This window comes from Geotrypetes seraphini, chromosome 14, assembly GCF_902459505.1.
Source record: "Geotrypetes seraphini chromosome 14, aGeoSer1.1, whole genome shotgun sequence".
Classification (NCBI taxonomy): domain Eukaryota; kingdom Metazoa; phylum Chordata; class Amphibia; order Gymnophiona; family Dermophiidae; genus Geotrypetes; species Geotrypetes seraphini.
The window spans coordinates 25,339,590-25,365,249 of record NC_047097.1 but is presented as its reverse complement, the minus strand read 5'-3'; the positions used below and the strand labels follow the sequence as shown (position 1 = coordinate 25,365,249).

Below are 25,660 nucleotides of genomic sequence, written 5' to 3'. Positions count from 1 at the left end.
CCAATCACCTTGCTCAGCACTGATTAAAAACACGTTTGCAGCCGGTGAAGAAGGTCTGGCAGTAAAGCAACACTTTGATCCACAGGAGACCTGAGCTCACTGCAAGACTTTTACTGTTCAGGCCATGGGAGGCTGACAATATCCTAATGCTGGAAAGAGATGAGAGGTACGTAGTGCTGTTTTTATGGAGATCCCTCCTGACTCCTGCCCACTGTACAATCTGCATAAGTTTTGCAACCAGCTACTTACCGAGTCATCTCTTCAAGCCTAGGCAGAAAAGGCAAGAAAGGGGATACGGAGCTTCAGACTGAAGTAGTGGGAAGAAGCCAGGCCTAGATTTAGGCTGAAGGAAAGCAGGCAAGTATCCAGAGTAACAAATTTTGAAGGCACCAAGGCCCTAATTCTGCAAAATGCGTTTCTAGAATCGTGCTCAGCAGAGTTCAGTACCGTTTAGGCATCAAACTTTTTAGGCGTCCTTTAGAGAATCAGGTTTTAGGTGAGATTTAGCCGTCCAATGTCCTTAATGTTATAATATTTTTATTATGATATTATTAGAATAGCAATTTTATGCTGTTTGTCATTATAATTGTAATACACTTCTCCCTCCGTATTCGCTGTGATAGGGGATTAACAGACCCGCGAATACAGAAAAACCATGAATAACTTTTTTATATGTTATTCGCTGTTTTCTATTAAAATCCGTCGTGAATATAGTGAAACTGTGAATAACATGGTGGGAGACCTGGCCTGTTCCTGAAGGAGAGGCAAAACACGGTGAAGAAAGTGCCGGAAATCAGTGATTTTCTCTGTAAACGCTTGGAATCAGAGATTTCTCTATGCAAGCTGATGTAATTAGGGGGGAGGAGTCCACAAGCTAAAAACCGTGAATAATCAAAACTGCAATTGCTGAAACCGCGAATACGAAGGGAGAAGTGTACTAGGAGTTTGATCTGTTTAATGCTTTTATTTATTTCTCTTCCATCAGACAGAGTGACTGGGATTCGAACCAGCAACATTAGGAGAGAAGGTATAGGTTTAACCAGTGTGCTACAGAGTGAGCTAGCAAGCTGCATAGCAATTGTAATACTTGGTCTTATAGGCACTGTAAGGAAGTCTACTTTTGAGCATAGTTTAGGCTTCAGATAGACCCGAGTTCTATGGACAGAACTTAGGCACAGTTTGGATGTCCTTAATGCGATCTGCTAAATAGCTCTCTGGGGTTTTATTTTTAAGAACATAAGCAATGCCTCTGCTGGGTCAGACCTGAGGTCCATTGTGCCCAGCAGTCCGCTCACGCGGCAGCCCAACAGGTCCAGGACCTGTGCAGTAATCCTCTATCTATATCCCTCTATCCCCCTTTCCAGCAGGAAATTGTCCAATCCCTTCTTGAACCCCAGTACCGTACTCTGTCCTATCACGCCCTCTGGAAGCGCATTCCAGGTGTCCACCACATGTTGGGTAAAGAAGAACTTCCTAGCATTCGTTTTGAATCTGTCCCCTTTCAACTTTTCCGAATGCCCTCTTGTTCTTTTATGTTTTGAAAGTTTGAAGAATCTGTCCCTCTCTACTCTCTCTATGCCCTTCATGATCTTGTAAGTGTCTATCATATCCCCTCTAAGTCTCCTCTTCTCCAGGGAAAAGAGTCCCAGTTTCTCCAATCTCTCAGCGTATGAAAGGTTTTCCAAACCTTTTATCAGATGTGTCGCTCTCCTCTGAACCCTCTCGAGTAACGCCATATCCTTCTTAAGGTACGGCGGCCAATATTGGACATAGTACTCTAGATGCGGACGCACCATCGCCCGATACAACGGAAGGATAACTTCTTTCGTTCTGGTAGTAATACCCTTCTTGATTATAGCTAGCATTCTATTTGCTCTCTTAGCGTCCACTGCTCATTTGCCGTCGGCTTCATTGTCATGTCCACCATTACCCCCAAGTCCCTTTCTTGGGTACTCTCCTTCAATAACTTCCCTCCCATCGTATAGCTGTACCTCGGGTTTCTGCTTCCCACATGTAATACTTTACATTTCTCAATGTTGAACTTCATCTGCCATCTCGTCGCCCATTCCCCTAGTTTGTTCAAGTCCCTTTGCAATTCTTCACAGTCCTCTTTAGTCCGAGCTCCACTAAATAATTTGGTGTCGTCCATGAATTTTATTATCTCACACTTCGTCCCTGTTTCTAGATCATTTATAAATATATTAAATAGCAGCGGCCCGAGCTCAAAATACATTTAATAAGCCACCACATAAACAGGGCACATCAATACAAAGATATTGAAAGCAAAACCTTCTATTTTTCTGGGCAAACAGCAATGCTATTTGCTAATTAGAGGAAAAGATCCCTTAACTGAAGCACAGCACATGAAAAAATACAGCTTTATGTTTCTTGCTAAAAAGCTACCCTTTTTTTCTCACTAAAGATTGCGCCAATGAGGTCAATTCTTAAAACAGGTGGATTCAGTAAATAAAGCACATGACAAAAATATATAGATTGCATAAATAACTTCATTTGCAAAACCTTAAAAACAGAAAAAACCAGATACAGACCTTAGCATGGCTTCTACTTCATTGCAAATGGGAGTTTGCAGCTGCACAATGGTGACCTCATTGTGAGATCATCAAAGTGCACCTGCAAGGTAGAATGGCACAATTAAAATATGTGCTGGAGGAGCTGAACTTATGACCTCTGGAAGAAAAGCACAAGGCTTTTACTTATTGAGCTATAGCCGCTTCCAGGCAAGTGTCTCTGACTGCCCTGTGATATGATAACTTAGAGATCTGCAGCACTGGGGAGGAGCCTAGGGTTATTATGGCGCCAGCATATTCAACACCAGCACAGTGAGGGTTATAAGAATCATAGCCTCCGAGGCACAGAGTCTCTGTACCTCGGAGGCATTTTTGGGTTTGTTAACCATTACGGGAGGTGGGCGAGGACTTGGGGGAGAGGGGAGAGGTCCAGCGTCTCCTCCACTCCTAGTGCTGGGCTGTATTTTGTGGAGCCAGCAATGCCTGGGTGCTCTGGAGGCTGTGTGTAGGCCAGGGAAGTCCCGGTGCATCAGAATCGGCAGAGCGAGCTCTGGTTGGTCGGCTGCTGGTGGGCCTCAGGATCTGGGAGCTGGCTTGGTTGTCGTTGGTCGTGGCTGCCTCAACATTTCCACGGAGGTGCCTCTTTGCTGGGCTTGGTATACATATCACTTACTATCTGGGAAAAAATATTGTGCGGGTGGGAATGGGGCGACGTGTTTTATATAGAAATTTTATATATATAGATGGAGCTGCTTTGTGAAGCTGCTTGTGTGAAGCTTGGGGAATGATGTCACACAGTCATTTAACAGTATATAAGGAAGTGCAGGTATGGTGTGGTGAAGCCTAAACTGAAAATGTGTGTGATGTTAATCCTCAAGTGAATGTAACCCAAAACCCAAGGGAATTTGAAAGTAAACGTAATTGTCAAATACTTCTCATTTTACCAGGCATAATCACTGAATACAGTCTATCCTACATATCCGGGCAAAGCCGGGTAATCAGCTAGTTGTATATATAAATGTGAGTCCTGCCTATTCTCCAACCAGACTCCACCTGTGTATACAGTCAACTATCAAATACAATCTATGTAACAGGCACTTACAAAATAGCACTTACTGGATTTTTAGCATTTACATACTCATGTGGACACACACACATATATAGAAACTGATATTCTGCTCATTTGTGTGTGTAATTAGTATATAAATGTTAGCTCCATCTTTACAGAATTTTTCTCAAGATGTTAATTTTAGAAAGTCGCTCCTAATTTTACTGGATGGCCAATATGACAAACTAAAGATAGGCTTCATAAAATAGATCTAAATCAGGGGTCTCAAAGTCCCTCCTTGAGGGCCACAATCCAGTCAGGTTTTCAGGATTTCCCCAATGAATATGCATGAGATCTATTTGCATGCACTGCTTTCAATGCATATTCATTGGGGAAATCCTGAAAATCCGACTGGACCGCGGCCCTCGAGGAGGGACTTTGAGATCCCTGATCTAAATTATATGTTGCATATCAAATGCTAACCTCTAGCAGGACATTAGTGAAATTTATTTTTATAATATTTTCATTGATTTAAACATTTCTTATATCCCACTTAAGTATAAATCTAGGCAGCTTACAGATTCATTCCAGAGAAAGGAAAATAGTAAAACCAGAGGACATAATTTGAGGTTGAGGGGTGGTAGACTCAAGAGCAATGTAAGGAACTTCTTCTTTACGGACAGGGTGATGGATGCCTGGAATGCGCTCCCGAGAGAGGTGGTGGAGAGGAAAACGGTGACGAAGTTCAAAAAAGCATGGCAGGTATATGGTTTGCTCATCAACTGTCTACTCTCACTACGTCAATTCCTTTTGATATACTTTGTTCCACATATATGTTGCCTTCTTCTGCTTATTCACAGTGGATCTCACTCATTGAAGTGCTGTCTTCTGTGCACATACGATATGACTTAATGTCTTCCAAAAATACTATCTGCCATTGGCCTTTATGGTCTCTAGCAAAAGGAAAAGCTATATCTTTTTTTTTTTTTTTATAATATTCTGAGAGATCATTTCTTCACTTTTTCATACCATTCTATGAAACACTGGGATAATATACTCATCACTCCGCTTTCTGACATTGACTGGGAACTCTTTTGGTCTTCAACAAACCGCCCACTTTTATCTGCTAGAGTTTCACAATCAATGTTCTTTATTATGTGGAACGCAATATGGACCCCATTTCGCATGTGGAAAGCCAAATTAAAACAAGACTCTGTTTGCTGGAATTGTTTGAAAGAGGAGGGAACTCTTGATCACATGTTTTTTCATTGTACTTTGGTCCGCTCTTTTTGGACCCAAATTTGGAACACCATACAATCTATCACTAACTGCTCAGAAGCGATTTCTATGGACATTATAATCCTTCGATCTCAACATCCCTGCTTTGCGCAATCAAATTGTCCTCCTAAACTCATTGATACCATGTTGGTAATTGCCCTCATGCACATTCTGAAAAATTGGAAATCATCTTCGTTATTAGATTATACGTTTTGGTGGAACTCTTTATGTATGTATCATAGATTTGAATCATATGCATATGAGAATAAAATTACACACTGAATCTCTAAGAATTTGAAAAGCAAAAAATCACCCTGGTCATTCTTAGATTCATATGTACGCTCTGACTTGTAGACACTCCTGTCTCCCTTTCCTTTTCTTCACTTTTCCTCTTTCTTTCCTTTTTCCTTAACTTTTATTCTGTTCTATCTCATCTTTTTCTCATACAGTCTTCACAAATAACTCCATTACTCTGAGCTTTTCTTAATACTATGATCCTTTATAGTTTATTCTATATTTATAGACCCTATATATACAAAATGTTATATTATTTTTTATGTATTTGAATTGCTCTCTGTATTTTTCAAAATACTCAATAAAAAAAAAAAAAGCATGGGATGAACACAGATGATCTAGAATCAGAAAAGAATAGTAAATATTGAAGAACTAAGGCCAGTACTGGGCAGACTTGCACGGTCTGTGTCTGTATTTGGGGGAGGATGGGCTGGGGAGGGCTTCATTGGCTGGGAGGGTGTAGATGGACTGGAGTAAGCTTTGACGTAGTTCAGTAGTTGAAACCTAAGAACGGTACCGGGAAGAGCTTTAGATTCTTGCCCAGAAATAGCTAAGAAGAAAAAAATTTAAAATGAATCAGGTTGGACAGACTGGATGGACCATTCGGGTCTTTATCTGCCATCATCTACTATGTTACATACATAATAAAACATAATAGACAACAATAGACAAACTTAATACAAATTAAAATAAGTAAAATTACAGAACAATAAGATTAAAGAAAAGCTGGTTAAAATAGCCCGGCACTTTCTCCTCTAGTCTTGAGAGCTGAGCTAGCTCTATTGGCTCTACACCTCAGAGGAAAACACATTCTTAAGCACCCTTTCTCCTCCAGCTGCAGGAGCTGAACCACTGGTAAATTTAAAAAGCTTTCCCGCTGCCCTTCAACCATGCCCAAAATGTCAGTATTCTAGGAGATTGCCTAGTTTGCCTAATGAAAGCGCTGGCCCTAATACTGCATCTAGTTTGGACACTCTATGTGACCACATGCCAGACTCTGGAGCAGAAAGTCTGGCATGATGCAATAGAATTGTGTTGAGGCATGCTACACCCTTCCCGACACAGCTTGAAAAATAACGGAACATGTCAATCGTGAAACGGCGGCAACGCTAAATTATTTTAAACATTTATATCTTTTTGATTTCAACATTTTTATCAAGCACATTGAACACTAAGCAATTTTCAAAACAACCAAAAAAAGCAAATTTGATGACGATGTGTATGTCACAAAAATGTTTATTATACAGCCATTAAACTAGTGATTGGCTGGCTGGTGGCATTTCTGAGAAATCTGCAATAAATAGCACTTGAAGCATAATTTTGAGGTTTATACACTGCCGCATTTATATACGATTATCACTCTTCTTAATGTCACAAAAGAAAGGCATGAAGAGCGTCTACATCTCAGAGCTAGTGCCTGTTTCAATTAGCAGTACGGTTTTCTGTAATCCTTCACACGTTTCCATTTGTTCTCCGACCACCGAGTGACGCACTGGAAGAAGAGCTCCATTCTTTGCTCTTATCTCCTGTCTTTCCTCATTAGTTTGGGTGTAGCCACATCCTACAATGAACTGCAAATGCAAAGCACAGGAAAAACTATTGTCTCATCTTGCCTGTCACATTCAGTCCTGTTTCCTTTTCACATAAGAACCAGGAGGGGATCCCTTTCCTACAGCCTCATGTCCATCAGAGAGCAATCAAGATCCACAGTTTCCCATTTCCTTCCATTACGTTTCCTAATGCAGCATCGAGCAACGAAACCTCTCTGTTTGACCAGGTGACAAGAGTACAAATTTCAGATGTCAGAATCCAGCTTGTCACCAAAAGTCTAATTTCGCCTTCATCGATGAAAAGTCATACAGGACCTGCAGGAATTATTCTCAGGTTGGTGATACTATGTGACTATGTCTTCACTCAGTCGGATTCCCTATCATCCAGAGATATTCTCTCTATCGCATGTAAGGAAGCAACGAGCAGGCTAAATGTTTTCTCATGAATAAAGAATTACTAAAAAAAATACCCAACCTGACATCCAGTACTGCTGACTCTCAGTCATCTTAAAGACAACTTTGTTGATTTAGATACAATAATTCAAGACCTAGTGTTACATTAAGAAGCTTTAAGAGTTTGATTAAAAAGATAGTTGTAATTTACAATATAAAAAGACCTCAGCGGGCAGCTCATAGCCTATGAACTCCTATGTGATGCCCTAAATTCAGTGCATTTTAATACACATGTTTATTTTTTACTGTTATTGAAATAGCAGAACATCCAGTTGTTTCTTTTGGACCACTATCCAGTTGGAACACCTTCTGGAACATCCAGTTGTTTCTTCTGGACCACTATAACATTAGACATTATATCGAACTGCTCGCAAGCAGGATACACTAATGTTGAACACATACTCCTTAGAGATATTTCCTGACCTGTCTCCAATCACCCTTAAGAGATGAAGGGATCTTAAAGAAATGACTGAAGCTTCAGGAAGAACAAGTCAAGTACAGATGGAACTTTCACTTTGGACTTATGTTTAAACCCCAGGAGAAATCGTATCAGGTAACCACCAAAGGAATCATGCGTGCCTTGGGATGGTTGAAGGATGAGCAGAGGAGGAAAGATCTTGGGAGGACAGCAGTTCTCGGAGCTCTAGGAGAACAACCAGGAGAATACATCAGGAGCAGGCCTGGAAGACCAGCAGCCACCTACCCCTGAGAGCTTCACTGGATGGATGAGATCTAGGGCAGTGGAGGACCACCAGCCAGTCAGGTTTTTGGGATAACCCTAATGAATATGCATAAGAAACATTTGCATATCATAGAGGTGGCAGGCATGCAAATCTGTCCCATGCATATTCATTAGGGCTCTCCTGAAAATCTGACTAGCTGGTGGTTCTCCAGGACAGGGTTGGGAACCACTGATCTAGGGGACTGAGTGAGGGTGGATTGGAAAGGAGAGGAGAGATTTAGGCACACAGCCATGCCCACCTATTAAGTAAAGTGAGAAATTTGGAGATGCTTACAGCTACAGTGTTGGCAGTCAGAGTTTAAAGGTTCAAGAGATTATGAACTAAAGGCTTTGTATATCTGAATGTAGACTAATACTGTTGAGTTAACTGCATAAGTATCAGTTCAACTTGTGGAAATATTGACCATTTTAATTTATGACTACATCTATGTACATAAATTTGAAATTTGTTTATCAGCCAACACATGTTACATGGACCTGCTAACGGGGGTTTAGTATAGGGGGGACAGGGTAGAATGCCCTGGGAGACATCTTGGTGGGGAGTACCATCACCACTCTGCCCCCCCCCCCCCCAATTCCAGGCTCACACTCATTTCATAAGGGACACTTTTTGGCCTTTCCTACTTTTCTGCCCACCTCATCCTGATGCATTACGTGACCTGCAGCACTGATTTCAATGGATAGAATCATTGACACACTGCTTTGGGGATGTAAATTTTAAAACCAGGACTGGCCAAAAAGTCTCCCTTATGGCATGGGTAGCCTGGTCAACCTACCCTTGCACCACAGGAAGAACCAGCGAGAGCATACAGTGATGATGCTAAGTACTTTCTTATTTTTTATTATTCTTATTTTATTTTAGGTTATATTAGGTTATATTTTAGGTTATATTATTTTATTTTATTATTATTATTTTATATACTGCCTATCAAAGTTATCTAAGGTACTCGAGCATTTCCCCCCCTATCTGTCCCAGAGGGCTCACAATCTATTTAATGTACTTGGGGCACTGGAGGATTGAGTGACTTGCCCAGGGTCACAAGGAGCAGCATGGGATTTGAACCCACAACCTCAGGGTGCTGAGGCTGTTGCTCTAACCATTCCACCACTCCTTCCTGCTTAATGAGACTAGGATGAGCAGGCAAATGGTTTGGGAAAAATGAGAGGCAAAATGCTCTGGGGAAAAGGTTGAACACACAGAGGGGTCATGGGCTTGTTCACTCACAATACGAGGCACTGTTACGTGGTGTCCACATGCTAACTTCCAGCAAGCCATCGGTAAGTTCTCAGTTGCTTTAGTCCTGTTTCTCGCTGCAATTACACACCAGACTCTGTTGTGATGGGGTGGGACAGGATGCAACAGGACTTGCTGAGGCAGGCTATATCCCTGATGACATCTCTTTCCTTTGCTTCGCCCAAACGCTAACAAACAAATGACTGACTCTAAACTGTACAGGTGTCTGTTCTGTTCTATCATTATTTGCAATTCTTTTGCACTATAACCAGATTAGTTAACCTCATTTTCCCTTCAGCTTTACCTTTCGCAGGCTACTTTCACTTATTTTCAGACCTAACTAGGCCCTATTTCGACCCGCATTCTCACCTTAGATTGAAGGAAAAAGGAAAATTAAGAGTAAGACAAAGTAACAGCTAATAACACGGTACAAGATGGTGGTGGATCGATTTTTCACTCCTTTAAAAATTACAAAGATAGGGGACACTCAATGAAGTTACAGGGAAATACTCTTAAAACCAACAGGAAGAAATTTTTTTTCACTCAGAGAATAGTTAAGCTCTGGAACATGTTGCCAGAGGCTGTGGTAAGAGCGGATAGTGTAGCTAGTTTTAAGAAAGGTTTGGACAAGTTCCTGGAGGAAAAGTCCATAATCCGTTATTGAGAAAGACTTGTGGGAAGCCACTGCTTATCCTGGCTCGGTAGCATGGAATGTTGCTACTTTTTGGGATATTACCAGGTACTAGTGACCTGGATTGGCCACTGTGAGGACAGGCTACTTAGCTAGATGGACCATTGGTCTGACCAAGTAAGGCTAGTCTTATGTTCTTATGTCCATCCAGCCTGTCCAACAAAGTGGCCAGAGCTCCACCTGCCACTCTAGCAGGCAATTTGGGACAATATATATTATGACCAAAGTATTGCTATGAACCTAGAAGATAAAATAGGACAAACTCACAAACTAAAAGAGTAGCAAATCATCTGGACTGAATGGTATACACCCGAGTACTGACAGACAGTGGCCTAGTAAGTAGGGGGGGGAGGGAAGGTGGCGGTCCACCTCGGGCACAATCTTGCTCCATTCTTCCCCCTGTGGCATCCATTCCGTTTCCTTGTACCTTTTTAACTTCGGCAGTAACCATTTTCGCTTTCTCTCTCCGAGAGATCCCATGTGCCTATCCCAGGCCCTTTTGAATTCAGACACAGTCTCTGTTTCCACCACCTCTTCTGGGAGACTGTTCAATGTATCTACCACAGAATTAGCACATGCTGTTACATTAAATTTCATTTGCCCGTCTCCCAGTCTTGTAATTTGGCTAATTCTGATAGAGCAGACTAAGCTTTAGTAAAAGGGCCCCTTATAAAGGAGAAGTCAAGCGACAAGAAAAGGAAACCCACTTCCTCCACAGAGACAAGGAGAATCAAAAACAAAAGGAACTGTGGAGAAGATGTTCTTGATGCAGGCATTTATTTGTTCAATTCAAAATTAACAATCCACATGTGCATAGGTTGGACCCAACATGGTCCGTGTTTCGACGAACACGTCTTCCTCAGGGGTCCTATAGGTATAAATGTTGGCGTAAGTGTTGGTTCAAGTCTTTTTATGTCTTTTGCCAGATACGGTCTCCAAAATTGAACACAATACTCCAAGTGGGGCCTCACCAACAACCTGTACAGGGGTATCAACACCTTTCTTCTACTGGTTGCGTCTCTCTCTATACAGCCTAGCATCCTTCTGGCAACAGCCACCGCCTTCTCACACTGTTTCTTCACCTTTAGATCTTCAGACTCTATCACCCCAAGGTCCCTCGCCCAGTCCGTTAATATCAGTCTCTTGCCTCCCAGCTTCTTAACTTTGTGAATGGTGTGACCCACTACCCTGTGTATATTGTGAAACTAAAAGTTCACTAGCACGGGTATACTCGAGACCATCATTGCGTCCCATCGCCTCAGCAGACTACAAATCTAAACTTGGTATTCAAATGGTACTAGACCAGATATTGCAAACTAGCACTTATCTTCTGTTGTTGAACATGCTGAAGGCAGACTGATGGTTGTAACCTGGGCTGGTAAATGTGATTTACTGCATGTTATACCCTCTGAGCCGGCCCCTACGACTTGAGTTTCGCCCACATAAAACAGCTTCCTCAGGAGGGGGCTCTACAAGTGAAAAAAAATCAACAGTGGGGCAGGCACATTCCGTACACTCAGATTCCTATTTAAACTACTCCCAAACTGTATGACAGCTGAAATACATATAAAGATTACATTATATTTTCTATTGCCTGACTCTTGGCTTTCTGATCTGGAAGAGCACAACCACCCGGCAGCGCCGGAAGAAGGAATTGAGTGGCTGCAGGAAAAACAGCCGATTTAACCTCAGGGAATTACCCAGCCTCCCCCGGGACTGAAACCTGATACCCATCCACCGCACACCCCATTTCTCCTTCAACTTCCTTATGAAAGGGAATGTCTATAAACTAAACCATCCGATCTCTGAGTTTAGTCCTTCTGGCTGCAAAGTTCGCCACTTGAAGATGAACCTTTGTTCCTGTTTTAAAAGAAAGTGAGTGACGTCCCCCGTTTGAAATCTAGCTTGCATAAGCATTGTATATTGCAGGTCATTGAATTTTAGTTGCCAGATATTAGACCATTCTTCTAACTTTTGCAGATCGTTTTTCATGTTTTCCACTCCCTCCTCAGTGTCTACTCTGTTACAAATCTCAGTATCAACCGCAAAAAGGCAAACTTTTCCTTCTAACCCTTCGGCAATGTCGCTCACAAACATATTGAACAGGATCATCCCCAGCACCAATCCCTGAGGGACTCCACTACGCACTTTTCCCTCCTCTGAGCAAATTCCATTAACCGCCATCCTCTGGCGTCTGTCCGTCAACTTGACTACTGTAACATCGCGTATTTGGCAATTTCCCAGAAGACTATGCGGTGATTGCAACTGGTACAAAATGTGGCGGTCAGGCTATTTTGTGGGTTGAAGAAGTTCGATCATGTAACATCTTCCTACCGACTTCTACACTGGCTGCCAATGGAGGCACGTGTGAAGTTCAAGTTTGCATGTTTTTGCTTTAAGGTACTATACGGTTTAGCTCCTAAATATATAACTGACCTTTTCTCTTTAACAACCAACAGACATAAGAGAAGCTCACATCTGAATTTTGCCTCCCCACCGATTAGAGGATGTCAATTCAAAAAAGTCATCATCAACATCTTTTCTCACATCAAGGAGCAACTGCTTAAGCATACTACTTATGGGGAATACAGGAAACACCTAAACACATATCTGTTCTTGAAGTATCTAGGCAACTGACTTATACAATCTTAGTCCACAACAACTGATCTCTAGAACTGCTATCACTAACCCTTAACTTTGTTAACTCTACTCAACTATATCATCTTTTTAATAATTGTAAACCGCATAGAACTTCACGGTCCTGCGGTATATAAACTAATATATATTATTATTATTAGTTTCTATTCCAGTTCACTACTTTGGGTCCTAACTTCAGCCCGTCAGGTTTGTTCAAGAGCCTTCTATGAGGAAACATGTCAAAGGCTTTGCTGAAAGTAAATTACGTCTAGCATATGCCCTTGATCCAATTCTCCAGTCACCCAATCAAAGAATTCAATCAGATTTGTCTGGCACAATTTACCTTTTGTAAAACCATGTTGCCTCGGATACGGTAACCCATTAGATTCTAGGAATGTCACTATCCTTTCTTTCAGCAAGGTTTCCATTATTTTTCCAATAACTGAAGTAAAGCTTACTAGTCTGTAGTTTCCCGCTTCATCTCTGCGACCACTTTTGTGAATAGGAACCACATTTGTTCTTCTCCAGTCCCCAGTAACCACTCCCGTCTCCAAAGATTTGTTGAACAAATCTTTAATAGGACCTGTCAGAACCTCTCTGAGCTCCCTCAATATCCTGGGATGGATCCCGTCCGGTCCCATCGCTTTGTCCACCTTCAATTTTTTAAGTTGTTCATAAACACTTTCCTTCTATGAATCTTCTTCCGTGAACACAGAACAGAAGTATTTGTTTAACGTTTGCTTTTTCCTCATCACTCTCCATATATCGATACATATCTTTTAGTCTCGCAATTCCATTTTTCTTCTTCTTCCTTTCACTAATATATCTGAAAAAAGTTTTGTCTCCCTTTTTTACATTCCTAGCCATTTGCTCTTCCACTTGTGTTTTCGCCAGACGTATCTCTCTCTTGACTTCTTTCAGTTTCACCCGGTAGAGCTTTCTGTACTGATATATTGATTAAAGAGATATTGGATATACTGACTAAAGAGATATTGAAGGGAAAGAAGGAGAGAAAGAAAGGAGACAGTGGATGTAAGGAAAGGAGATGCTGGTTGGAATGGGGAAGAGAGAGGCTGCATGAAAGGGGAGAGAGAAGGGAGTTTTTGGACAAAAGAGAGGAGGTGCTGAAAGAAAGGGGGGGAGAGAGAGAGAGAGAGAAGGTGCTAGATTGAAGAGGGAAGGAAATTAGCAGAAATGACTAGGGGATAAGGGGAATAGGCGGCTGAGGTGAGGAAAAGAGATAGAAAACTGTAGGTAGATGCAGTAAAAAGAGGGAAATTGAACACTGGAGTTTATAATGAATGAAATCTGGACAGACAGGAAGAAACTTAAATGGAAAAAGCTGAAAGGAAAAGATCAAGACTGGAGATGGACGTAGTGGCGGAAGCGAAGGAGACAGGAGCAAAGAGAAAAATGACAAATGGACAGGAAACCCTGGCAAGAGAGTTAAGAAAAGGGAGACAATAAAAGCAGAAAAAAACAGAACTGGCCCTTAACCTGTACCTATGACAACAACATGAGGAAGATACAGACAAAAATATTTTTCTGGCCCCAAAATGTACCCGGACTTGGTTTTTTTTAAAAAATAATAAAATATAAATGGTGTTATTTACTAATTACATCATTCTGTACATGAAACCCAAAGGTGATTTGTTTCTTGCTAAGAAAATGTAGCTTATGCATTATAGTCAAGTTACAGGAAATATGCTGCTGTGTGGTTTAGAAGCCTTGGCATACTCCTGTGGAGGATTCCATGTATTACCACACACCAGAGAAACTATGTGGCAATTAGCTTGAACTCCAAAAGTACACCTTACGCAAAGGCACAGAATTCATATCAGTGAAAGAGAGAAGTACAGTATATGACAGTAGATGATGACCATAAGATGCACCTACACTGACCAATGCTATTTTAGTCATCACCCTAAACAATATGCAGTATTTAGACAGTAAATATTCTGCATAACTTTCCACAAACCAAGCTGCCAGTAATATACTGGTTCAAGTACAAAACTGTGAGAAACCACAGTCAAACCATTACCTTCCTCAATTAAACCAAACAATGTCCAGATGATGCAGCCTGCAAAAATGTAGAAAAGGATGTAGATTCCATTCACATGAATATTATTTTTCAGGGATTAATCTTAAAAACCACAGGGTGTGCTAGCAACAGTCTATTCCTAATTTAGAAAGCTCTTTGAAGTGGTGGAGTTGGCTCTGCACCACTCTAGAAAAAAATGAGCAACAATAAGGTTGATTCACCCTTTTGGCCTCTAGAGGGCAAATAATGAGCAAAAAAGTAGGATTTATCCAATAGTAAAAAGATATTAAGAACATAAGAATTTCCGCTGCTGGGTCAGACTAGTGGTACATCATGCCCAGCAGTCATCTCCCGTAGCGGCCCTTAAGGTAAAAGACCAGTGCCCTAAGTCTAGCCCAGACATGGGCAACTCTGGTCCTCGAGGGCCAGAATCCAATCGGGTTTTCAGGATTTCCCCAATGAATATGCATTGAAAGCAGTGCATGCAAATAGATATCATGCATATTCATTGGGGAAATCCTGAAAACCCGATTGGATTCCAGCCCTCGAGGACTGGAGTTGCCCATGTCTGGTCAAGCCTTACCTGCGTATGTTCTGGTTCAGCAGGAACTTGTCTAACTTTGTCTTGAATCTCTGGAGGGTGATTAGATGTCCAGCCAAAAAAAACTTCCAAATAGATATACATATCTGTCAATGCCTGGAACAGGCAGAAAGCATGAATTCTAAATCATTTCAATTCATCGCATGCATTTATTGTGAAAAGAAGCCAGCTCTTCTCTTACCCCTCCTCAAATTGTTCACAGACTTTGCAAAGTATAACAGTTTAATGTTTTATCATGAACTCCCCTCTATACAAAGTTTGGTGGAGCTAGGTCTAGATGTTCCAAAGTTATGGCCTGCAGGAAAAAGACACACACAGAAACACAAACTGAAATATTCGTAAACATTCAGCGAGATCTCCAAAGCCTCTTAGTTCTATTTAACGGAGGCTAAAAATACACTTGAGCAACACAGCAAGAACCACGGGAGACAATGCATTAAAAACTCCAATCTACCTTGATTCTTGCTAACAAACATTACTTAACTCAATCCCATGGGCATTTTTTTATTCAACTCTCAAGACTCCAACCTCATGGCATTTCTGAGAGCTTCAACAGAAGAGGGAGCCTGATCTGTCTCGGTCAATACAGAGCTATGCTAAGGTGCATAGGGAGAGGTATGGCCTGTAGGAAAAAGGAAATATTGATGCCTCTGTATAAGACTTTGGTGAGAGCTCATTTGGAATACTGTGTACAATTCTGGAGGCCGTACTTTCAAAAAGATATAAAAAGCATGGAGTTGGTCCAGAAGAAGGCTACTAAAATGGTAAGTGGTCTTTGTCATAAGACATATGGAGACAGACTTAAAGATCTAAATTTTCTCTTCATTTTGCCTCTTCCCTCCACTGGAGTTCCTTTCTACCCTAACTCTTGTTAACCGTGTCGAGCTTTACGAATGTAGAGATGATGCGGTATACAAACCTAAGGTTTAGATTAGATTAGATTAGATCTCAATCTGTATACTTTGGAGGAAAGGCGGGAAAGGGGAGATATGATAGAGATGTTGAAATATCTACATAATATAAATGTGCATGAGTTGAGTCTTTTTCATTTGAAAGGAAGCTCTGGAATGAGAGGGCACAAAATGAAGTTAAGAGGCGACAGGCCCTAGAGTAATCTAAGGAAATACTTTATTACAGGAAGGGTGGTAGATGTGTGGAACAGTCTTGAATTAAGAGGTGGTGGAGACAGAGACTGTGTCTGAATTCAAAAGGGCCTGGGATAGGCATATGGGATCTCTCGGAGAGAGAAAGAGATAATGGTTACTGTGGATGGGCAGACTAGATGGGTCATTTGGTCTTTATATGCCTTCATGTTTCTATGTTTTTATGCCTCCCTGGTCTTGTATGAGCTTCAGAAGACTTCTTGCTGTTTAGAGGAATCGGGGGCTATTTCTTTGAATTTCTTATATACCACCTGCAAGCCAAAGGCTATCAAAGCAGTGTACATTCATGCATTGTAGGTATTTGCTGTCTTTGGAGGGCTCACAGTTTAAGGTTGTAGCTGAGATAATGGAGAGTGTGCATACAGAAGGCTGGTTTGGCCTGCGTCCCTGTTCTGTAACAGAAGTGGGGAACTTGCTTGTTGAATAGAATCACAAAACAGCCCCGAGCGCAAGGGTTTTGAAAAGCAATCTGGACGCCTGGACAGTCCTCTAAAAAGAAGACATGTCCAATTAAATCCATACCCGCAACAGGGATGGCCAACCAACATTCACCGTTCATAGTTATACTATGAATGCCTTCATTTAAATCTCTGTCCACTTCTTCTGCCTGCAAATATCAGCTGCGGCCTGCATCAGCTCCGGTTCCAGTGGCCAGCACAGACAAAATTAGCCTCAGCTATTCAATACTGATGCCTCGACAAAGCCAGGCATTGAATATCTTGGGCTAATTCTGCCTTCAGTAGTCAGTATTTAAAAAAAAAATAAAAAAAAAATAAAAAACTCACTACCACAGGCTGAATATTAAACGAAAAAAATATTCCTGCTTCCCCATTGATTCATATGACATTGGGTCTTTCAATTGTTTCTCAGTATATTTAAACGAGACACTATGTTTATTAAGGTTGGGCAAGTGTTTTTGGCTTCTTGCTTTTACAGTGAACTGACAGTGTGATCACATCTTGTTCATCTTCCACTCAGACTGTTCACATAAGGAGTGCAACCCTTTATATCCAAAAAAGGGATAGTTAATGTCATTTAACTCCCAATAAAGCTGATAATGTATTGCAAAACTGTGAACAGGAGCTGGTATGAAAGTACAAATAAAGTGTTGGTGATTTGTTTTTCCAGAATACAGAAAGACTCCAAATTCTTTCCTTATGAGCTAAAGTGGAGTCCAGACATCAGATTCAAAGTATTGAATTTAAAACATCCACCCCCCCCCCCCTGATATTCAGACTGCGAGAAATCACCAGCGATACCAGAAATTCATTGTCCACGCCGTATCTATCAACTGGCATTGAATTTTCGGTCTATCGTTGGCTGGCTGAGACATAACCAGCTAGGCCTATATTCAGTGGGTGGCCGGCTAAGGGCTAGATTCACTAACCTGCCTCTCCATGCCCAATCCACGGCTGGCCGACCAATTCACCAAGGCTCAGCAGGCAAATGGGGGCGATTGGAGGAACGCCCCCCACCGACCACACGAATCGCTAGTGAGCGATCCTGAAGCATGTGCAGATCATCTTTAAATGGTCTGCGCATGCTTACGGAGCTGCAAGCTGGGGCAGCGAGAGGAGAGTCGGGGCTGAAATCAGGCTGAAAAGGGCAGGACAGGCGAGGAGAGTTGGGGCTGAAGTCGGCCTCAAAAAGGGCAGGAGAAGTCAGCAGAGAGCAGGAAAGGTTGGGAGCGACTGGTCCCCACCAGTCGCTTCTTTTGGATCGGCCAGCCCAGTCGGTGTTCCTTGAAAAGTTTAGTGACAATCCGCTGATCTGTTCCAATTCCTATGGGCTGCATTGCCGTTGCCGCGCCAGGAATCACAACCGCAGCTCTGTAAAGGGGGCCATTAGGCCGACAGCAAAGCTTCTTTTTTTAACTTTATCTTTGTTTTAATGTTGAGTGTTTGTGAGCTGTTTGGTGCTTGAGACTGCTACAGAGATTTGTAAACTGGTTTGCGAAAGAATTGCTGCAGATGACACTGTATTTTGAGACAGAGTAAGGCTATTAATTAAAGTCTTAAGACTAAAACTGTTTATTTGCCCAAGCCAGCCTGTTAGAGGATTACACCCATTTGTAGCTGGAAGCAAGCTCTCTTGCACTGCTCCCAGCTTCCTTAAAGGGACAGGGATCTACTGAAGCTATCTGTTCCTTAGTAATGATAAAAGAGATGCTTAAAAAACAGTTTTATGAACGAACCGGTTGCTTGTAGGTGCTGTGAAGAGTAGTTTAGCTGGCTAGGGCCAGGAGGGTGGTTCACGCCAGGCGCCGTCATGGTAGAGGTGCTGGCATCCGTCCTCCTCTCCTTCCCGACCCCCACTGCCACCTCCCCTTCCCCCGTACCTCCTTAATTTTCTCAGCTCGAGCAGCATCATGAACTTACTGCCCACACTGGTGTCAGCTCTCTCTGATGTCACTTCTGGGTCTCCTATGACGCAACGTCGGACGGAAAGCAGACACGGCACGGGCAGCAAGTTTGCGACGCTGCTCACGCCAGCAAAATTAAAGAGGTACGGGGAAGGGAGGTGCGGGTGGCAGGGGCCGGAGAAGAGAGCAGGGGAGGGGCTCCACTGCCCCGGCCGCCACGAACTCTCGCTATACTACTGGCTAGGACTTATCTAGAAACGCTGCTTGGGAAAAATGCAGGAGAAAGAAAGGCACGTCTACCCATAGATTTGGATGTTCAGAGCCTTTCCATGACAGTCATTTTTTATTAGAATACAGTACTCCCCTGAAATTCACAGGGGTTACATTCCAGGAATCCCCGCAAATTTTGAAAAACCGTGAATACGGTATTTAGGCAGGGGAGACAGGAAAGGGCAGCCGGTGCGCCGGCGAGTGAAGGAAATCACTCACTCTATGCTCCGACCGCCTCTTCCTGTACTAAAGTCGGGCCTCACCAATCAGGAGCTGCTTTGACACGCAGCTCCTGATTGATAAGGCCTGACTTTAGTACAGGAAGAGTCAGTCGGAGAATACGATGAGTGATTTCCTTCACTTGCAGGCGCTCTCCAGCTGCCCTCTCCTGCTCGGTCATTCGCGGTCAGAAAATACCGCAAATGACCAGGACCGCGAACCACCGACTGCAAATTTGTGGGGAAGCACTGTACGTATTTGCCTTATCTGTTTGTTTTTTTACTATGTATTGGGGTTTTTTTTTTAATGTACCCTATGTTGAGCTGTTTGCAAAGACAAGAAAGATGTCAAATAAAATGAAATGTTTACATAACACTCATTGAAAAGTTACATATGTCATTGTATTTTTTTTTTTGTCACACAACCAAATCAAAGACAAAAAACCCCACTACAAAAATCAAAAAATGAAAAATAGAAAAAATGTGGGGTGAAAATGTTAATAATCAAATCACAAACTTATTATTAATCAAAAAATGGTGGTTAAACTGAGCCCATACTTCTTTACTCAGTATATTAATATCTGTTGTCGCGTGGTGAGACCTCAGAAAATAATGCCCAACTCATTCTAGAGCAGACGGCACTGGTCAACTCAATGGGTTTTTTCTCATAATCATAGGTCGATCACCACCTCCAACCTAATAAAGACTTCTAATTATATTTAAAACAGTTTTAGAGAAGGAGTCCCAAGGAGGACAATGCTGTAGAGCAATTGAATGATATGGATTAGATAAGAGTGCCCTGTTGAATGGCTATCTGATGTTAAACGTGGTTGGAACAAGTTTATTTGTAATTATTTTTCACGATCTCCTGAGGAAGCCAACGGCGAATTGGGCCCCGTTGAGATTGTGATTGAGCTGAAGCTAAGTTCCATATTTATGAAGTTCTATATTCATACTGTTTACAATGTATTTATGACATTTACTGTTTTAAATATAATTAGAAGTTTTTATAAGGTTGGAGGTGGTGATCGACCTACGATTATGAGAAAAAATCCATTGAGTAGACCAGTGCCGTCTGCTCTAGAATGAGTTGGGTATTATTTTCTGGAGGTCTCACCACGCGACAACAGATATTATTATATTGAGTAAAGAAGTATAGACTCAGTTTAACCACCATTTTTTTGATTAATAATAAGTTTGTAATTTGATTATTAACATTTTCACCCCGCATTTTTTCTATTTTTCATTGTATTTCTTTTTAACGAGAGATGGAAGAGATGTCTCAACTTGGAATTTATTGCAAACAACTGACTACTGACTCAACTTCCGCCTATTTAAAATAAATGAAAAATATTTATAAACATATGCTATCCTTCATGAAAACGTTAATAATTACCGAATACAGATTTTGTAATACGGTGGCCATTTAGTAAAAGGTTACATGACGGTTATTAAAGTACAGGATGAGAAAGAATGCTTTACGAAGGGCCGCTGTAAAGTTCTCAGTTCGTCCAACAAAGTTGGGGCAGTATCCACCGAGGGTTATACACCTAGGCCCTCTTTTACAAAGGCGCTCTAAATCAATGTGTGCGCTAACCGCTAACGCATCCATAGGCTAACATGCACGCGTTAGCATTTAGCGCGTTTAGCGAGCGCTAAAAAGCTTAGCGCACCTTTGTAAAAGAGGGGGTTAATCCAGTAACTGTCCACTTTTTTATTTTTTCTGTCGGAAAAATATGAAACGAGAAAAGTGGCTAAATCGCTGGACTGAGTGTATAACCCTCGATGAAGACGGCCCCTTTTCTCTCCCTCTCCCAATTTTTTATCTCGATGTTCCGATGTATTCCCCCTCCCCTTAGCCTCTTGCTTCACGTTTGTTTCATGTTAGTTATTTAAGCACTGTTTATGAAAATCTTTTAAATTTCTCTTTTAATACCGTTTTTATTTATATAAAGCATTTTATTGTAAACCGTTTAGATATATTTGATAGACGTTATATCAAGAAACTAATAAACAATGAAACTTGGTTGGTTGGGCTGAGAACTTTGCAGCGGCCTCTCATAAGTAAGTTAAAGCAGAAATCATTTGTTACCTACTTTTCTCTGGTGAAACGTGCGATTTGGATTGTCCTCTCACAAGCCTGCATGTTGACCCATCTCCAGCACAGACACCACAGTTGTCTTCTTTGGCACTGCTCCCAAGTTGTCGATCACAGCCTACTGCCTGCCAAAGTCAACAGCATAGTCAGGAGGGCAGTGCTATAGTCCATAGGCTCAGATTTCTGCCATTTCATTTATTAAGTTATCCTTGTGATGTAATGAGGTGGCCTCATTCTGTCAGGGTTCATCTTGCTTTTCATTTGAAGCTAGAAATATCGTAACACACCTTTTTGGTTTCTGTGATTTGAAGGTAGGGCAATTATCAGAGACTCAGATTCAAATAAAATACTAGATCACTAGGAAATCCAATTGTCCCTTCCTGGTCTCCTTTAAAATTTAAAATGTAATCTCTAAGTTGGTCGGAGTAATCTCACTCAGAATGATTTGCTATACGTTTACCTGGCTAAATTCTGAAATTAGCATGGTAAACTAACTGACTCTGCAAATTTCATCTTGTCGACTTGCTACATTTATCTGCGGAAATTGACAGGCTGCGCAAATTTAGCCAGTGAAAAAAAATGTTGACTTTAAAGACGGTCTCTGGGGAGGATTTGAGAGGCCCTTTTACTAAAGAGCATAAGATTCTGCAGTTACAATGGCTTAATGAAGTCAATTAGTGCACAGTAACTGAAAAATTAATGTGGCAGCTATTGAGGGCGGTACACTGACAAATCCGCGCACAATTGCGCTCCGACAAATGCACCCTGACAACTGTGCGCACGTCAATTGCGCCCCATGACTGAATCTGCCATAAGTGGATATCTGGAAGCCCTGATTTGCTCAGACTCTTCAGGCCCTGTCCCTTTGGAGGGGCTTGAGGCGCCTGAGGGATGGGGCGGGGCCCGCGTCTGAGCAAATCAGGGCCTTCCAGATATCCACTTATGTAAAGGGTTTCCTTAATCATGACGTAAACCTTTTAAGTGTAGTGCAACCCTAAAAAAGACAAAATAGTATCCTCCGTCGGGGCACATTTGACGGGCCACCATTGAGGGCATTCCCAACATTTTGTTTTAAGATCCTGCATTAAAATGCCAGGTAACACACAGTACCAGCTCACAGTTAACATGGGAGCACTTGTTTCTATAAATGAAGCCTAAAGCTAGAGGCCTAGATCAGCACATCTAGTCAATCTAAGAGAAGTCCATAGGCCATTATTGAGATGGCTTGGGTAAATCCACTTCTTATTCCTAGGATAAGCAGCAGAAAATCTGTTTTACTACTTGGGAACATTATACACATATGCAGATGACATCTTGGTCCTTCTTGAGATAGATTCAAATCTCACAAACCTCGCTGAAAATATAATAGCAAGCATAATGAAACTTCAATCTTGGGCCCTTACTGTGCAAATGAAGCTGAATGAGTCCAAAACCAAACTACTGTGGCTTGGCCCTAAACTAGATCAATGACGTTCGTCCATTTCATTGCCATCTGGATCTTCACTGCAGATTGAATTCTCAATTAAAGTTCTGGCTCTCTGCGCTTAAAACCGCTAGCGTGGTTTCGTAGAATAGGGAGTTAGTTACTTGGAGCTTGTTCTTATAAATATTTCAGAACTCAACTGAAAACTTATCTCTTTTCAACATACTTGGTCAAATAATTTTTTTTGTCATCTTTAAATTGTTTTTAGTTTATAATCTTTTGTAAACCGCGTAGAACACATGATTACACGGCTAAGAAGTATGATGTTATGTTATGTTTTGTTTATATTAATCATTTATTGATTTTAAGAACCACATATATTCTAATTTTTGTGTTGTTGTATAAAAATAAGATATATCATCTCTACAGTTAAAAAGTACGGGGGCATAATCAAACTGACATACATGAGATGAGGGAAGGTAAGATTGTAAATACATCTAGATGAAAATAAAAATAAAGGGAGGCAAGTGGATTAGGGGAAATACATTAGGGTAGGGCTCGCTTCAAAAGAAGCATTTTGATTTTCCAAATTACTTCGGAGAGTTGTATGAGAATTATTTGAGAGAGCTGGGATAAGAGAGTATAGACATCTTTAAAAAGAAAAGCCTTGAGTTTAGTTTAAAATTTTCTAGAGAGCTTTCTAGTCAGAGATCCAATGGGAGGGCGTTCCACAGAGATGGTGCAGTGACCGACAAAATGGATTTGCGAATAGTGTCGTAGAAAAGTTCACGTAGCAATGGAATGGTAAGTAGGTTTTGGTTGTTGGATCGGAGTGCCTTGGATGATGCATATAGGATCAAAATTTTTGTCAATGAAGGCTGGTTGGGTGGAGTTTTTTGTTCTGAAGGTTAGAAGGAGTATTTTATAGGTAAGACAATGAGTAATGGGTAACCAATGTGCTTTACAGAGAAGGGGAGTGACATGATCATTTTTTTTGCATGGTAAATTAATTTAACAGCTGTATTTTGCAGTAGTTGTAAACGGGCGAAATTGGGTGGGCCTGGAGGCATGGCCATGGGCCCAGATTTTCCTTCGGGAAAATCTGGTAACCCTACCCATGGCACCCAACAAACTGCTAGATCTCTACCTATTTACCTACCTTAGAGCAGAATTATACTACTGACAACCCAAAATAATATAAAATGTTCAACTGTGAACACTTCTCCTTTAGGAAGATAACATTTTATTAAAATCATATGAAATGGTAATCTGTCAGTCATTATTATCCCTTAAGCCACCAATAGATAAACATAAAAGCAGATTGTTATGACTGGGGTAGCCATCCAAATGGTCGTTTGAATTTTACTTTCTGGTGGCACTCATTATGTTTAGTTTATAGATATGAAAAAATGATATTTATGCAAGGAGGTAATAAATGATTTAAACAGGTATGGGGTCCATTGACTAACTTTATTAATACTACTTGAATGATGTTTCCCTTTATTCCTGATTAGAATTTACAAATCCAGGGAAGGGGGGTGGGAGGGAGGGAGATATTATAATGGGATTGTTTTCTTGATTATATTGAAATAAGAGAGGGGGGTGAAAATATTATTTATATATTTTATTGAAAGTTGTAAGTGCTATTTTTTCTATTTATTCTGTAATGTATGCACTATTTTAAGTTTCAAAATGAATAAAGAATTATTTTTAAAAAAAAATCATATTTTCTGAATATCTGGGGCGGTTGAGAGAGATTAGTTTTCTTTATTTTCCAATGCCGCCAGCTTTTTGTTGGAAAATGTGCATTCCAGCATAGGGTTTATCATGCATTTTATGACAGTAACTCTTATTGAAGCTTCAGAAAGCATGCAACCAACCCCCAGAGGTATAGGTCAATGTCTCTAACGAGTCCACTGATACAAATCTCAGTAAACTTAGAAGATATGCTAAGCCAGATTGACAAGCTAAAGAGCAATAAATCACCTACACTATTTATGTCTATTAAAATTTCATATCCCAACAAATCTTACAATGGTTCTCAGCGGTTTACATAACGATACATCCCAGGGTACTGAAAGAACTCCAAAATGAAATTGTTGACCTACTATTATACAAGACCTCATAAGAGTGAAACTATCACATCCATTAAAATAATGCAGTAAGATGGTGATCTGAACACTATGGGGTCAAAAGCATGGAAAGAAAAGGACTCAGAACAGATCCTTGAAGTACGCTGACTTAATAATAGGATTGCAGTGTAGGAAGAGTAATGGAACGATGGGAGAGATAAGACGAGGACTAAAATAGGATGGCGTCCCAGAATACCAGCAAGGACAGAGTAACGAGAAGTAGAGCATGATTAATAGCGTCAAAAGTAGAAAACAGGTCAAGGGGGATGAGGATCAAGTGCTGGCCTTTGGCCATAGCTATGAAGAGGTCACTAGAAACTAGTAAATACTGTCTAAGTGACATGGAGAGGGCAGAAACCAGGTCAGAGTGGACTGAGAACAGCACAGAAGGTTTAAAACAAAGCGGGGGAGGGGGGGAGGGTATTTACCCTCAACTTGCACAGATGCCAATGACAAATGTGCTCTGTTCCTGCTCCAAAGAAGGTGTAAATGTGTGTGTACTCTATGGTTTATTTTATTTAAAATACCGCCTTTCCTTATGCAATAACAGAACAGTTCACAAAATGTATAAAACATGCAGTAAAAATAACTATGTTCCAAAATGGAAAAGAAGAGAGAGAATTTTTTATAAATAAAATTAAAAACTATTAAAAATGAAAAAAAAAATAAAAATTTCCAGGCTATATATAGGGCTCCATTTACTAAGGTGCACTAGCGTTTTTATCATGCGCAAAGCATGCGCTAAACGAAAAATACTAACGCAAGCTCTGTGGAGGCGTAAGCATTTAGCACATGGGGCATTGTTGCGCGTGCTAAAACCGCTAGCGCACCTTAGTAAAAGGAGCCCATAGTATTATTAAATTCTAGCCATATTGGATCCGTCCAACTGAATGGAAA

The 25,660-nt window shown here is 41.1% G+C and overlaps 1 protein-coding gene across 1 annotated transcript in view; it reads right to left on the bottom strand.

Annotated features, from left to right (window-relative positions):
* ADAMTSL3 (ADAMTS like 3) overlaps positions 1-25,660 on the bottom strand; it is a 366,454-nt gene that overhangs the window by 112,682 nt on the left and 228,112 nt on the right. Inside the window, exon 7 of the mRNA XM_033920055.1 lies at positions 21,207-21,333. Within this exon, the coding sequence (XP_033775946.1) occupies positions 21,207-21,333 (127 nt within the window). The remainder of the gene's footprint in view (positions 1-21,206; positions 21,334-25,660) is intronic.